Source organism: Budorcas taxicolor, chromosome 24 (assembly GCF_023091745.1).
Source record: "Budorcas taxicolor isolate Tak-1 chromosome 24, Takin1.1, whole genome shotgun sequence".
Lineage (NCBI taxonomy): Eukaryota > Metazoa > Chordata > Mammalia > Artiodactyla > Bovidae > Budorcas > Budorcas taxicolor.
Window position 1 is genome coordinate 42,757,070 of NC_068933.1, and position 16,294 is coordinate 42,773,363.

The window sequence follows — 16,294 nt, forward strand, 5'->3', positions numbered from 1 at the left end:
CTGGAGAATTTGGGCTACAGTTCATGAAGTCGCAAAGAGTCAGAGATAACTGAGGGACTCACACTTTCAATTGCACTTTATCAGAAGTAGGAAAAATCCTCAGGTAAAGGGCTACTCCTTATTGGAAAATTCAGACTTAAACTGAATAAAGTAGGGAAAACCACTAGGCCATTCAGGTATGACCTAAATCAAATCTCTTATGATTATATAGTATAAGTGAGAAATAGATTCAAGGAATTAGATCTGATAGATGGAGTGTGTGATGAACTATGGATGGAGGTTCATGACATTGTACAGGAGATAGGAAGCAAGACCATCCCCATGGAAAAGAAATACAAAAAAGCAAAATGGTTGTCTGAGGAGGCCCTACAAATAGCTGAGAAAAGAAGAGACGTGAAAGGCAAAGGAGAAAAGGAAATATATACCCATGTGAATGCAGAGTTTCAAAGAATAGCAAGGAGAGATAAGAAAGCCTTCCTCAGTGATCACTGCAAAGAAATAGAGGAAAACAATAGAATGGGAAAGACTAGAGATCTCCTCAAGAAAATTAGAGATACCAAGGGAACATTTCATGCAAAGATGGGCTCGATAAAGGACAGAAATGGTATGGACCTAACAGAAGCAGCAGATATTAAGAAGAGGTGGCAAGGATACACAGAACTATACAAAAAAGATCTTCAAGACCCAGATAATCACAATGGTGTGTTCACTCACCTAGAGCCAGACATCCTGGAATGTGAAGTCAAGTGGGCCCTAGGAAGCATCACTGCAAACAAAGCTAGTGGAGGTGATGGAATTCCAGTGGAGCTCTTTCAAATCCTGGAAGATGATGCTGTGAAAGTGCTGCACTTAATATGCCAGCAAATTTGGAAAACTCAGCAGTGGACACAGGACTGGAAAAAGTCAGTTTTCATTCCGTTCTCAAAGAAAGGCAATGCCAAAGAATGCTCAAACTACTGCACAGTTGCACTCATCTCACACACTAGCAAAGTAATGCTCAAAATTCTCCAAGCCTGGCCTCAACAGTACGTGAACTGTGAACTTCCAGATGTTCAAGCTGGATTTAGAAAAGGCAAAGGAACCAGAGATCAAATTGCCAACATCCGTTGGATCAATGAAAAAACAAGAGAGTTCCAAAAAAATATCTACTTCTACTTTATTGACTATGCCAAAGCCTTTGACTATGTGGATCACAACAAACTGTGGAAAATTCTGAAAGAGATGGGAATACCAGACCACCCGACCACCACCTGAGAAATCTGTATGCAGGTCAGGAAGCAACAGTTAGAACTGGACATGGAATAACATACTGGTTAAAAATCAGGAAAAGAGTACATCAAGGCTATATATTGTCACCCTGTTTATTTAACTTATATGCAGAGTTCAGTTCAGTTCAGTCGCTCAGTCGTGTCCGACTCTTTGCGACCCCATGAATCACAGCACACCAGGCCTCCCTGTCCATCACCAACTCCCGGAGTTCACTCAGACTCACATCCATTGAGTCCGTGATGCCATCCAGCCATCTCATCCTCTGTCGTCCCCTTCTCCTCCTGCCCCCAATCCCTCCCAGCATCAGAGTCTTTTCCAATGAGTCAACTCTTCGCATGAGGTGGCCAAAGTACTGGAGCTTCAGCTTTAGCATCATTCCTTCCAAAGAAATCCCAGGGTTGATCTCCTTCAGAATGGACTGGTTGGATCTCCTTGCAGTCCAAGGGACTCTCAAGAGTCTTCTCCAACACCACAGTTCAAAAGCATCAATTCTTTGGCGCTCAGCCTTCTTCACAGTCCAACTCTCATATCCATACATGACCACAGGAAAAACCATAGCCTTGACTAGACGGACCTTAGTTGGCAAAGTAATGTCTCTGCTTTGAATATACTATCTAGGTTGGTCATAACTTTTCTTCCAAGGAGTAAGCGTCTTTTAATTTCATTGCTGCAGTCACCATATGCAGTGATTTTGGAGCCCAAAAAATAGAGTCTGCCACTGTTTCCACTATTTCCCCATCTACTTCCCATGAAGTGATGGGACCGGATGCCATAATCTTCGTTTTCTGAATGTTGAGCTTTAAGCCAACTTTTTCACTCTCCTCTTTCACTTTCATCAAGAGGCTTTTTAGCTCCTCTTCAGTTTCTGCCATAAGGGTGGTGTCATCTGCATATCTGAGGTTATTGATATGCAGAGTACATCATATGAAGTGCTAGTCTGGATGAAGCACAAGCTGGAATCAAGTCTGCCAGGAGAAATATCAATAACGTCAGATATGCAGATGATACTACCCTTATGGCAGAAAGTGAAGAACTAAAGAGCCTCTTGATGAAAGTGAAAGAGGAGAGTGAGAAAGTTGGCTTAAAGCTCAACATTCAGAAAACGAAGATCATGGCATCCTGTCCCCTCACTTCATGTCAAATAGATACGGAAACAATGGAAACAGTGAGACTTTATTATTTTGGGCTCCAAAATCACTGCATATGGTGACTGCAGCCAGGAAATTAAAAGATGCTTTCTCCTTGGAAGAAAAGCTATGACCAACCTAGACAGCATATTAAAAAGCAGAGACATTGCATTGCCAACAAAGGCCCATTTAGTCAAGGTTATGGTTTTTCCAGTAGTCGTGTATGGATGTGAGAGTTGGACCATTAAGAAAGCTGAGCACAGAAGAATTGATGCTTTTGAACTGTGGTGCTGGAGAAGACTCTTGAGAGTTCCTTGGACTGCAAGGAGATCCAACCTGTCAATCCTAAAGGAAATCAGTCCTAAATATTCATTGGAAGGACTGATGCTGAAGCTCCAATACTTTGGCCACCTGATGCGAAGAGCTGACTCATTGGAAAAGACCCTGAAGCTGGGAAAGATTGAAGGCAGGAGGAGAAAGGGATGACAGAGGATGAGACGGTTGGATGGCATCACCAACCCAATGGACATGAGTTTGAGCAAGCTCTGGGAGTTGGTGATGGACAGGGAGGCCTGGTGTGCTGCAGCCCATGGGGTCAAAAAGAGTCGGAGACGACTAAGCGACTGAACCGAACTGAAAAAATTTTCACAGTTTGTTGTGATTCACACAGTCAGAGGCTTTAGGTTAGTCAACGAAGCAGAAATAGATGTTTTTCATCAGTTTAGTTCAGTCGCTCAGTTGTGTCCAAATCTTTTCCACCCCATGGGCTGCATCACACCAGGCTTCCCTGTCCATCACTATCTCCTGGAGTTTGCTCAAACTCATGTTCATCAAGTCAGTGATGCCATCCAACCATCTCATCCTCTGTTGTCACCTTCTCATCCTGCCTTCAATCTCTCCCAGCATCAGGGTCTTTTCCAACGAGTCAGTTTTTCACAGTAGATGGCCAAAGTTTTGGAGTTTCAGCTCCAGCATCAGTTCCTCCAATGCATATTCAGGACTGATCTCCTTTAGGATGGACTAGTTGGATCTCATGGCAGTCCAAGGGACTCTAAAGAGTCTTCTCCAACACCATAGTTCAAAAACACCAATTCTTCAGCACTCAGCTTTTTTCATGGTCCAAATCTCGCATCCAAACATGACTGCAGGAAAAACTGTAGGTTTGACTAGATGGGCTTTTGTCAGCAAAGCTATGTCTCTGCTTTTTAATACGCTGTCTAGGTTGGTCACAGCTTTTCTTGCAAGGAATAAGCGTCTTTTGATTTCATGGCTGCAGTCCCTATCTGCAGAGATTTTGGAGCCCACGAAAATAAGGTCTGTCAATTTTTACATTGTTTCCCCATCTATTTGCCATGAAGTGATGGGACCAGATGCCATGATCTTTGTTTTTTAAATGAATTTGAAGTCAGCTTTTTCACTTTCCTCTTCCATTTTCATCAAGAGGCTCTTTAGTACTTCTTCAATTTCTGCCATAAACGGAAAATTCTTAAAGAGATGGGAATAGCAGACCACCTTACCTGTCTCCTAAGTTATCTGTATGCAGGTCAAGAAGCAAGTTAGAACCAAACGAGGAACAAAGGACTGGTTCAAAAGGGGGAAAGGAGTACATCAAGGCTGTATATTGTCACTCTGTTTATTTAACTTATATGCAGAGTACATCATGGGAAATGCCAGCTGGATGAAGGACAAGTGGAATCAAGATTGCTGGGAGAAATATCAATAACCTCAGATATGCAGATGACACCACCCTTATGGCAGAAAGTGAAGAGGAACTAAAGAGTTTTATGATGAAGGTGAAAGAGGAGAGTGAAAAAGCTGGCGTAAAGCTCAACATTCAAAAAACTAAGATCATGGCATCTGGTGCCATCATTTGCTGGCAAATAGACAGGGAAAAAGTGGAATCAGTGACAGATTTTCTCTTCTTAGGCTCCAAAATCACTGGGGATGGTGACTGCAGCCATGAAATTAAAAGACGCTTGCTTTTTGGAAGAAAAGCTATGACAAATTTAGTCAGTGTACTAGAAAGCAAAGAAATCACCTTGCCAACAAAGGTCTGTATAGTCAAAGCTATGGTTTTTCCAGTAATCATGTATGGATGTGAGAGTTGGACCGTAGAGAAGGCTGAGTGCCAGAGAATTGATGCCTTTGAACTGTGGTGTTGGAGAAGGCTCTTGAGAGTCACTTGGACAGAAAGGACTTCAAACCAGTCAATCATATAGGAAATCAACCCTGTAGAGCCATTGGAAGTGGTGATGCTACAGCTGAAGCTCCAGTACTGTGGCCACCTTCTGCAAAAAGCTGACTCACTGGAAAAAGATTCTGATGCTGGGAAAGATTGAAGGCAAGACGAGAAGCGATGACAGAGGATGAGATGATTGGATAGCATCACTGACTCCATGGACATGAACTTGGGCAAACTTTGGGAGATAGTGAGGGACAGGGAGGCCTGTCATGCTGCAGTCCAAGGGATCGCAAACAGTAGGATATGGCTGAGCAACTGAACAACAACAACGACAACAAATGGTACGTATTTTTTCTTTTTCTCATGTCACTCTATAGGTGTATCCACATGTCTGCAAATGGCACAGTTTTGTTCCTGTTTGTGGCTGACTGATACTCTATTATATATATGTACCACGTTTATCCTCTTTATCCTCTGTTCTGTTGATGGATGAAATGATTTTTAAAATAAGAAGGGAGCAAATGAAGTGTGGCTTGTCTATAGCATATGCTTTTAGCTCAGGAAGAAGCAGGGGATAAAGTTAGGTTGGGAAATGAGGCTGAGGCTTAGAAGCAATGTGTGATTAGAATGTGGATTCTGGGGCAAAAGTCAATTAAGGTCTAAACCAAGAAAACAGAATAAACTAAGCATTCCATCAGGAGGAACTTAATTTCCACTAATAATGGAGGAGCTGAAAGCCAAATAAGGGATAATGCTGTGCCCTAATATTCATTACAGCAGAAAGTCATGAGTCCCCCAGGGTGGGGGCCCAAAGGAAGACCCAGAATTCCTGGTGGAAACTGGACCCATTTGAGTTTCAGCTGTCAGGAAAAAGAGATCCAACCAGTCCATCTTAAAGGAGATCAGTCCTGAGTATTCATTGGAAGGACTGATGCTGAAGCTGAAACTCCAATACTCTAGCCACCTGATGTGAAGAACTGACTCACTGGAAAAGCCCCTGATGCTGGGAAAGATTGAAGGTGGGAGGAGAAGGGGCAACAGAGGATGAGATGGTTGGATGGCATCATCGACTCAATGGACGTGGGTTTGGGTGGACTCTGGGAGTTGGTGATGGACAGGGAGGCCTGGCGTGCTGCAGTCCATGGGGTCGCCAAGAGTTGGACATGACCGAGTGACTGAACTGAACTGAACTGTCAGGGAAGGATCACAGCTGCTGCCAGTGATGCTTTTGGGTCATTAGGGCAGGGGCTGGGGCAGGGATTTGGTGATGGCAGGGAGGGGATCTCCGAGTTAGGAAGGTTCCGCTGCAGGATTGCAGTGCGGTTCCTACAGTTTGGAATATAGATTTAAGGAGAGAAAACAGTGGAGTCACAGAGGTCATCTGAAATGCTGCTGCATTTGGCAAGACTTCATAAGAATTAAAATTGAATTAGACTCTGGAAGAACGGATGGCCTACTGTCCTTAGGACTACAGAAAAGTCACTAACTCTAAGTGAAAAGGTGATAAATATAATTGCATTAAAACTGAACATTCCATTTCTCAAAGGACAATGTAAAAAGACCGCAAATGCAAGTTCTAATCCGGGAGACGATAGTTCCAGCACATGACAGCCGATGAGTCATTAATTTTGAGAATTGCTACAAATCAGTTTTTTAAAAATGCAAAGCAACTAGATAAAAAAATTGGCAAAAGGTGTGAACTTGCATTTCACAATAGAGAAAATCTGAATGGCTAATAAACATATTAAAATATGCTCAATATCAGTAAACGAGGGAAATGCAAATGAAAGGCACGCCGTGATGCAATTCACACTCATCGGACTGACCAAATTTTAAAAGTCAGATGACACCAAGAGCACTGAGGATGCTGAGAAATGGAAACTCCTAATTGCTAATTCTAAGCATGTACATGGATAAAACAACTTAGGAAAGGATTATGGTATTATCTTGCACATGCCCCAGAGATTTTCCTGTGTATGTGAACCAACAGATCTGTGCAAGTGACCATCATTTGTAACAGTAAAATCAAAAGCAGTTAAAGAACAAACTAATCCCAAGCTACTTAAAGGCCTGCTCTTAGATGGACGATGCATGCGTCATCTGCATATAATGTGATTATATCCCACAGGGGAAAGGATCTGGCATTTAAGTGCAAACATGGTGGAATCTTCGAAAGATAAAGCTGAATAAATATACTCCTCATTGGGACTTCCCTAGCAGCCCAGTGGTTAAGCGTGTTCTTCCACTGCGGGGCCCCTAGCTTTGATCACTGGTTGGGGAATTGGATCCCGCATGCCATGGGGTGGGGCCAAAAAAAAAAGACTAAAATATGTATATACATGGTAATCACAGAGGTATATTTACAGCACGGCCAAAGTCCAAGGTACATAAAACTTAACAATATGCTGTGACAGATATGTATATGTGTATACATGTGCATGTAACTATGAAGAAAAACCTGTATCCAAACCGTGTGGGAAGGAACATAGGAGGGACTTCAGAATTGTTTGTTTTTTAAGATGCATGGTGGAAACATAGATGTTTGCTCTCAACTAATTTTCCCTTATTGTTTTGTACTGACTACGGTATATCAGAAGAAAGGTGAGTTATGAAAATAAAGAAGGGTCAGAAAGGAGTGGCAAGGAAGGGGCATCGGAGAAGACCAGGAGAGGCAGGGAACTCGGTGTCTTAGCGTGTCTGTACTCACAGTGCGAGCGGCACGCTAGTCTCTAAGCAAGCAACGTTGTGCCCCCTCTGAGTCACAAACTTCCCCACTGAAGCACAAGCCTCTTGAGGAGAGGGGCCACACGTGTCCTCCTTTCAGGTTCCCCTGTGGCAGCAAAGCGCTGGGATGCGTGTGATTGAGAATGGCGGTGTGCCGAAGGGGCTTAGTCACCCCATCCTGCCTGCCTCCTCCCCCACTGTGGGATCCCTGGGGAGAAAAACCTCCCTAATGGAAAGAAAGAACATAGGAAGATTGAGCTGGCTGTCTTTTTAGATGGCCATCTTAAATAATTCACTCAGCTTCTTTGAATACCCAGTTTCCCTAATTGCTGACTGAAGAGTCTGGACCTTCAAAACTTCCCTTCCAGCTTTAAAGCTCTGAGGTTCACAGAGTCACTGTACAGAAGGCCCTTCACCTGCAGACCTTCTCACTCCCCGCGCGTAAACAGTTGTTTCTGAGCCTGAAACCCCTGGGCTTGGCTGGTCTTTTATGCATAACTGATGGCAGAGAGTTTTTATTTTATGTGAAACACCTTATTTCTGACTGCTGTACATCAAAATGATGGGTCTGCCGAAATAATTTCTCAGCTGTCAACCTGCATGTTTCTAGGACTCTGCGTGTCCTTGAAGTGCTCCATGTACCTTACTGCTACAGAACAGAAAATAGAGAAGGCGTGATCCCCACTTCCGAGTTTAGGGCCCTTGAGTCTGGTTGACATTTAAGCATTGACTTTTAAACCACATCATCATTTGGCAAAGTTATTCTTTAAATGCATTTTATTGGTATCTTGAAGAAATAACCTACAGATCCAGTTAATTTTTGTTTCTGTCTGATGCAAAAAAAAAGGCAGCATATCCCATTTGTATTTTTATGCATTCACGTTGATGTTCATTCCTAAATAACACTATCCATAATTTCTACTGTACCCATTTTAGGGACATGATTTTGACATCTATGATTGTTGCTGGAAGTCAAAAGGATAAGTTTCCTCTTGCAAAACTATTTCTTCTTTCAGCATCTTTATTTTCAAAATATTCTAATTTAGTAGTGAAATATATGGTTCTAATGCGGAGATCAGCAGTACCAGTGTTAGAAGGGGGTTCTCCTGCAAAGGAAACTACAAACAAAAGGAAAAGAAAACTTATGGACTAGAAGAAAATATTTTACAAATGATCAAATGATGCTACAGGTAAGGGAATATTTTCTAAAATATACAAATAACTCATAGAGCTTTGCATAAAAAACCAAACAATCCAATCAAAAAATAGGCAGAAGAACTAAATGGACATTTCTCCAAAAGACATGCAGACGGCCAATGGGCACGTGGGAAGATGCTCAACAGCACTAATCGCTAGAGAAATGCAAGTCGAAGCCACGATGAGATAGCACTTCACACCAGTCAGAATGGCCATCGCCAAAACATCTGCAAGTAACAAACGCTGGAGAGAATGTGGGAAAAGGGACCCCTCCTACACTATCAGCGGAAATGTAAGCCGGTGAAGTCCCTGTGGAGAACAGTGTTGTGTGTGTTTAGTCGATCATTTATTTCCAACTCTTTTTGATTCCATGGGCTGTAGCCTGACAGACCCTCTGTCCATGGGATTCTCCAGGCAAGAATACTGGAGTAGGTTGCCATGCCTTCCTCCAGGGAATCTTCCCAACCCAGGGAGAACCCAGGTCTCCCGCATTGCAGGCAGATTTTTTACCACCTGAGCCACCAGGGAAGCCTGAAGATCAGTATCAGTTCAGTCAGCTCAGTCGCTCAGTCGTGTCTGACTCTGTGACCCCATGAATAGCAGCACGCCAGGCCTCCCTGTCCAACACCAACTCCCGGACTTCACTCAGACTCACGTCCATTGAGTCCGTGATGCCATTCAGCCATCTCATCCTCGGTCGTCCCCTTCTCCTCCTGCCCCCAATCCCTCCCAGCATCAGAGTCTTTTCCAATGAGTCAACTCTTCGCATGAGGTGGCCAAAGTACTGGAGCTTCAGCTTTAGCATCATTCCTTCCAAAGAAATCCCAGGGCTGATCTCCTTCAGAATGGACTGGTTGGATCTCCTTGCAGGCCAAGGGACTCCCAAGAGTCTTCTCCAACACCACAGTTCAAAAGCATCAATTCTTTGGCACTCAACCTTCTTCACAGTCCAACTCTCACATCCATACATGACTACTGGGAAAACCATAGCCTTGACTAGACAGACCTTATTCGGCAGAGTAATGTCTCTGCTTTTGAATATGCTATCTAGGTTGGTCATAACTTTTCTTCCAAGGAGTAAATGTCTTTTAATTTCATGGCTGCAATCACCATCTGCAGTGATTTTGGAGCCCAAAAAATAAAGTCTGACACTGTTTCCACTGTTTCACTATCTATTTCCCATGAAGTGATGGGACCAGATGCCATGATCTTAGTTTTCTGAATGTTGAGCTTTAAGCCAACTTTTTTACTGTCCTCTTTCACTTTCATCAAGAGGCTTTTTATTTCCTCTTCACTTTCTGCCATTAGGGTGGTGTCATCTGCATATCTGAGGTTATTGATAATTCTCCTGGCAATCTTGATTCCAGCTTGTGCTTCTTCCAGCCCAGCGTTTCTCATGATGTACTCTGCATAGAAGTTAAATAAGCAGGGTGACAATATACACCCTTAACGTACTCCTTTTCCTATTTGGAACCAGTCTGTTGTTCCATGTCCAGTTCTAACTATTGCTTCCTGACCTGCATATAGGTTTCTCAAGAGGCAGGTCAGGTGGGCTGGTATTCCCATCTCTTTCAGAATTTTCCACAGTTTATTGTGATCCACACAGTCAAAGGCTTTGGAATAGTCAATAAAGCATAAATAGATGTTTTTCTGAAATCTCTTGCTTTTTCAATATAGAAGGTCTTTAAAAAACTAAAAGGGCTTCCCTGGTGGCTCAGATGGTAAATAATCTGCCTGCAATGCAGGAGATCCAGGTTCAGTCCCTGGGTTGGGAAGAGTCCCTGGAGAAGGGAATGGCAACCCACTGCAGTATTGTTGCCTGGAGAATCCCATGGAGAGAGGAGCCTGGTGGGCTAGAGCCCATGGGGTCACAAAGAGCTGGACGTGACTGAGTAACTAGCACTAAAGGGCGAAAAGTAGAGTTACCACACGATCCTGCAACCCCATTCCTGGACACACATCTGGACAAAACCGTAATTTGAAAATAAACAGATAATGCAATGTTCCCTGAGGCACTGTTCACATAGGCAACACATAGAAGCAACCTAAATGTCCACTGACAGAGAAATAGGTGAAGACTATGTGTTGTATATATACAATGGAATACTGCTGCTGCTGCTGCTGCTGCTAAGTCACTTCAGTCGTGTCCGACTCTGTGCGACCCCATAGACGGCAGCCCACCAGGCTCCCCCATCCCTGGGATTCTCCAGGCAAGAACACTGGAGTGAGTTGCCATTTCCTTCTCCAATGCATGAAAGTGAAAAGTGAAAGTGAAGTCGCTCCGTCGTGTCCGACTCTTAGCGACCCCATGGACTGCAGCCTACCAGGCTCCTTCGTCCATGGGATTTTCCAGGCAAGAGTACTGGAGTGGGGTGCCATTACTCAGTGGTAAAAAGAGTGAGATAATGCCATCTGCAGCCACATGGATGAACCTAGAGGTGATCATACTGAGTGAAGTAAGTCAGACACAGAAGGACAAATATCACATGGCATTGCTTATATGTGGAATCTAAAAAAGAGCTACAAATTAACTTACTTACAAAACAGAAACAGACTTACAGGCACAGAAAGCAAACATGGTTATCAGAGAGGATGGGGGGATGAGTTTGGAATTTGAGATTAACATATACATATTACTATATAAAACAGAGGAGAAGGAAATGGCAACCCACTCCAGTATTCTTGCCTGGGAAATCCCATGGACAGAGGAGCCTGGTGGGCTATAGTCCATGGGGTCACAAGAGACAGACATGACTTAGCAATCGAACAACAAAAACACACGTGGGTTTGGCATCCCAGGTGGTGCAAGTGGTAAAGAACCTACCTGCCAATGCAGGAGACATAAGAAACACAGGTTCAGTCCCTGAGTGGGGAAGGAAATGGCAACTGCTCCAAGTATTCTTGTCTGGAGAATTTCATGGACTGAGGAGCCTGGGGGATTACAGTCCATGGGGTCACAGAGAGCAGACGCGACTGAAGTGACCAGCACTCACATAAAACAGACAAACAGCAGGGATGTATTGTGTAGCCCAGGGAACTATATTCAATTATGTGCAATAACCTATGATGGGAAGAATCTGAAAAAATGTGTCTCTATATCTACACACACATGCCTGAACTCCTTTCCATACACCTGAAGCTAGAACTACATTGTACACTAATTATACCTAAAATAATGATTAAAAAAGCAGAGGGACCTCATTAGCACAAAATACCATTGGGTTCAAGAGATTATGTGATTGGGGTACTATTGCCATGGCCCCTGTGTGAGCCATCTAGTCGACCTCTTACATCCTGGGACTGCCAGGTTTCAATTCTTGCCCATCTCTTCTGTTAAGCTTAGGAGTTCTGCTCTTCGTTGTCTTAATTTTAACCTTTGCCCTCTATTTAGCAATTAGTACAACTACGCTCACTCCTAATTCCTGAACATGGAGTTCCTTGAACCTTTGTGGATGTGGTTCCAGAAGATCAGATCCAGCTTTCAGATTGGAGTCAGTTTCAGGAATGCGATCTCATTTGTGTGATCCTAATATTGTAACTCTTTGTGTAGACATATTTTCATATTTGTTGTCGATGTAGTTAGCCCTTGTGTGTGAATGCAAATAGTTTTGCTGTGTTTTTACCACACATGTGTGCAGGATGACCTGGCCTTATTTCTAGACAGTGAATAGCCTTGAAAAATGATCAGAAGGTTTCTAAGTGAGATTGGCATGTTGTTTCAAAGAGCAGTGGTGATTAAGACCTGTGAATGTGTTCCTTCATTCAACAAACATTCGGTCAATATCTACCTTATGTCGGCCATTATGAGTTTTGAAAACTGGGAGTAGACATAGACAAGCTGCCAAAACTCTTCTCAGATTAGTCCAGGAGTCAGAAATAAAGATGCATTCTTCTCTGCAAATATTTTCTGCAGTCAGGATTTTTACTCCAAAGTAAGTACATAGAAATGTTTAGGGACAATCACTCTCTTGGGACAGTTACCTAAAAGAAAAATATCCAAGAAGAGTCCAGTTAACCCACCAGGACAGATTCTCTAATTGTTTGAGCTAGGTTCAGAGAAGGCAATGGCACCCCACTCCAGTGTTCTTGCCTGGAGAATCCCAGGGACAGGGGAGCCTGGTGGGCTGCCGTCTATGGGTCGCACAGAGTTGGACACGACTGAAGTGACTTAGCAGTAGCAGTAGGAGGTTCTAGAAGAGAAATGATCTAAGTGGGAACTGCCAACAGGAAGCCATGGAATGTTGGCTCACCAGAAAAGAGGATTCAAAGACTTGGCTTTGTTACTGAGTCCCTGAAAGGGATGGAACTGTGCTTATAGCGAAGTGAGGAACTGCATTTTACCTCTTAAGTTTCCAAAGTGTGGAATTGCTTTGAGTTCAGGAGATGGTCGCAAGAGTAAAGAGGATGATTCTGAAGTCACAGTACCCGGGCTCACACCTCAAGTCCATGACCTTGAGCAACGTACCTGGGTTCTTTTGTCCCGGTTTCTTTAAATGGGAGTAATGGTTCTGCTTATCTCAGAGGGTCCTTGTGGGAGATAATCAGGTAATGCATACCAAGCACTCAGTATAAGGGCGAATGTGCCTCGGGTGCTGGTCATTATTCTTGCCCAGAATGTACTCTAACTTTAGTCAATTAGCATATACAGTCTTAGACTTGAAAGAGACCCATTGCAGGACGCACTGAGTTTTTGAGAAATGGTTATAGGGTAAAGTGTGCTCACTGCTCTAAAAGCCTCCGATTTCCTTTTGAATAGTTCTAATCATTAGAAAATTCTTTCTCGCTGAGCCAGCAGCTGTGCTGTCTAATTTGCACCTATTGTTTCTGCTTTGTGGAGTTTCACATAACATTTGAGCTTTCCTTCCACATGGCAACCTTCCAAATACAGTGTTTAAAGACATTTTCGTTTTTCATTTTCCGTGTGTTTTCTCATTTCTAGAATTTTTTTTCTAAATTATTGGATCTGTGTAACAATTCTCCATTTTTATGAGGGCAGTGTTGGATAACTATCTAAATACCAATTCTCAGCTCCTTTTTCTTTCACTTGCTTCCAAAATAAAGTTGGGAAAGCAGTTAAGGGTAGCCAATTCTGTTCAAGAAGATGTAAGAATAACTCAACTGGAAACTTTCTAGGAAAGCATTTCCTACTAAAGCAATCTTTGCAAGTGACCTTGTCCCTTTCCCTTTTATCTCCTTCCTTCCTGAAGTGAGTGAGGATATGATGACTGGGGCTACAGCAGCCATATTGCAACCTTGAGATGCTGAGATTAAGAGCAAAATTCAGCAAACTAAAGCCACAGGAGTGGAATAATCCAAAAGAGTCTATAGTTTTTGACCATGTTCAGCAGCTTGCAATGAATTATTTCAGTATTTTTGTGCATCAGATCATAACTATTTATAATATTGAAACCAGTGATTCTGAAACTTTAGCATGCATCAGAATCTTGTTAAAACACAGATTTCTGGGCCCTAACCCTGGAGCTTCTGAATCTATAAGTCTGGAAAGGGGCTGGAGAATTTGTACTTCCAGGAAGTTCTCAGGTGGTAGGGATGGTGGAGCACACTTTGAGAACTCCTAGTTTAAACCATGTTTCATCTAATTTTCTTTTCTTTTCAGCTTACGACCTTCCTTAATAAATAGAAGTAAGAATCACTATTTGGTTTTGAATTGCTCTGCAAGTGTTTCATCAAATTTCAAGAAACGACTTCTAAAACTCTTTTTTTCATTCTAGAGACCGTCCACATACCCACTGCAGCTAGCGTAGTTACCCGAGCTTCTCTTTAGTGAACCAATCGATCTGTGGGACTTTCAGTGAAATTTCATTATGTGCAGAGCAGTGTCAGGATTCAAGGAGGGCTGAGATATTGTCACTGCTCCGAAGGAGTTTAAAGTCTGGACAGGAAGTGGCAGGCAAGTATACAGGAGCTACCACTTCCCATTCTTATCAGATACTGCCTTTTCCAAGGAGTTTTCAAATATGTCAGCACAGTCAGTACTGAAGATAATGTCAAGGAGCCACTTTATCACCCGTTTGACAGAAAAACTAAAGTCCAACTGGTTAAGGTATGAATCTAAAGAAAGCCAAAACTAATAACAAAATCAGACCTAGGAATTTTAACTCCTAACTCAAGGCACAAGACATCAGGCAAATGCTTGTAACGAACATTTTCCATTTCCATCTCCACGCATTTCAGGAGAATAAAAAAAGAAAATGAGCTTTAGTGTTTTCTAACACTTTGTGGTCATAAATCGCCTTTCACTCAGCATAAATGACAACTGAAACTTGGAAAATTATCTCTAAGAACCTCTTTTAAAAAGTAACTTTTCAAGTGATGAGAGATGTTCAGGACTGCTAGGTATCATTGCAAATTTGCGCAAAGGTGGTCAGAGAAGACTGACATCCCAGACATCCCCCTGCCCCACCACAGGCAAGACGGCCTTCGTCCACAGGAAGGAGGGTGTTTTTTGTCACCTCAGGGGAGAGGGAACCAGAACATCCTGGCTACTCAGAGTGCCATGAAAATTTCAAAATGACCCTTTGGAACTCCATTTGGAAAGAAATATGGGGCAGGCAGACCATTTGAGAAGGTTATCAACCTTCAGGAAAATTTGAACTTTGAATTGACTGAACACTTACTCAAAAGAGATCATTTCAAACCAGAAGAGACGGGGTTAACTTTGATTTTAAATTTTAGTCTTCCATCTTCTCTTCTGCCCCCCTTTCCCCCAATTCTAGGATCAGGGTTGGGGACTCATGAAGAAATCGTGGAATTTTAGATAAAGAGATGAGCTGCTTTTTTGTATTTATTTTTAGACATCTTAATTGTGAGTTATGAATTTCAATTTCACCTCATATGTAAAATTTGCCACATATTCCAAAAGGTAAAAATTAATCCCAATAGGGATTTATGCATGATGCCACACGACAAGTGCAGAGGAAAGTGTAGGTTCTTGCCCTGGAATTGCTTACAATCTAAAATAGAGAAAATAGACATTGATAAAAACTTTTTTTTTTAAAAATAAAGCAATTCTGAATTCATTACACAGTGAATAGTATCCATTTTCACAGTTAAATTGCATTCAATCTTTTCCTTAAATATCTTTCTCTAGTTTAGACATTTTAAAATTCATGAGCTATAGCAATAAATACAATAAAACTTTTCAGTGTTAAAGAATTTTAGTTAGTATGCTATGAACATGTGTGAATCGAGAACCGTGTAGACGAGATAGAGACAGAACAACAGCCTTTTAAAAACTATGTTATTTTAGAAAAAAGGAAAAAATGTAAACAATTTCTATTCAGAGCTGGAATTGTGACTGAAGTAGACTATTGCCTATATGGTATAATTTGCATAGTAATATTTTTTCTGTTTTCAGTTTCTGAAATTCAACCATTAGTGATTCATTTTCTAGGTACAAGCATTGTGGTCTTTCTGTAGGCCTTTTAAAATGCAAATGCAGGTGGAAGAGCGCAACCAGATTAAGCTCTTCACAGTTTAGAGTGGCTGCGAATATCAAGACGGATACTTTTCTCAGCATAGGAACATAACTGTTGTTAAGTGTTTGCAGCGAAACACACAAAGAGATGAAAGGTTGGAGGAGGAAGCAAACGTTCAGAAGTTAGTGGAGAGACATGTGCTCAAAGTTTGTGTCCCGTATGTCACAATTATGGCTACAGCCATTTCTATTTTATTATTCTGCATGTAGGAGCCAACTGCTGTGATGGCAATACCATCTCATGGACTTAATAATAACTGCATATTCCTATAGGATGTTTGACTTGTGACCGTCAGA

General features: G+C 42.2%; 1 protein-coding gene across 1 annotated transcript; it reads left to right on the forward strand.

Annotated features, from left to right (window-relative positions):
• Positions 1-516: 516 nt before the first annotated feature.
• Positions 517-1,197, forward strand: LOC128068184 (uncharacterized; the record flags this gene model as incomplete). Its single annotated transcript, XM_052661276.1, has 1 exon — positions 517-1,197. A coding segment is annotated over exon 1 (681 nt), but the record flags the coding sequence as incomplete, so codon positions are not given.
• Between the last annotated feature and the right edge of the window lie 15,097 nt (positions 1,198-16,294).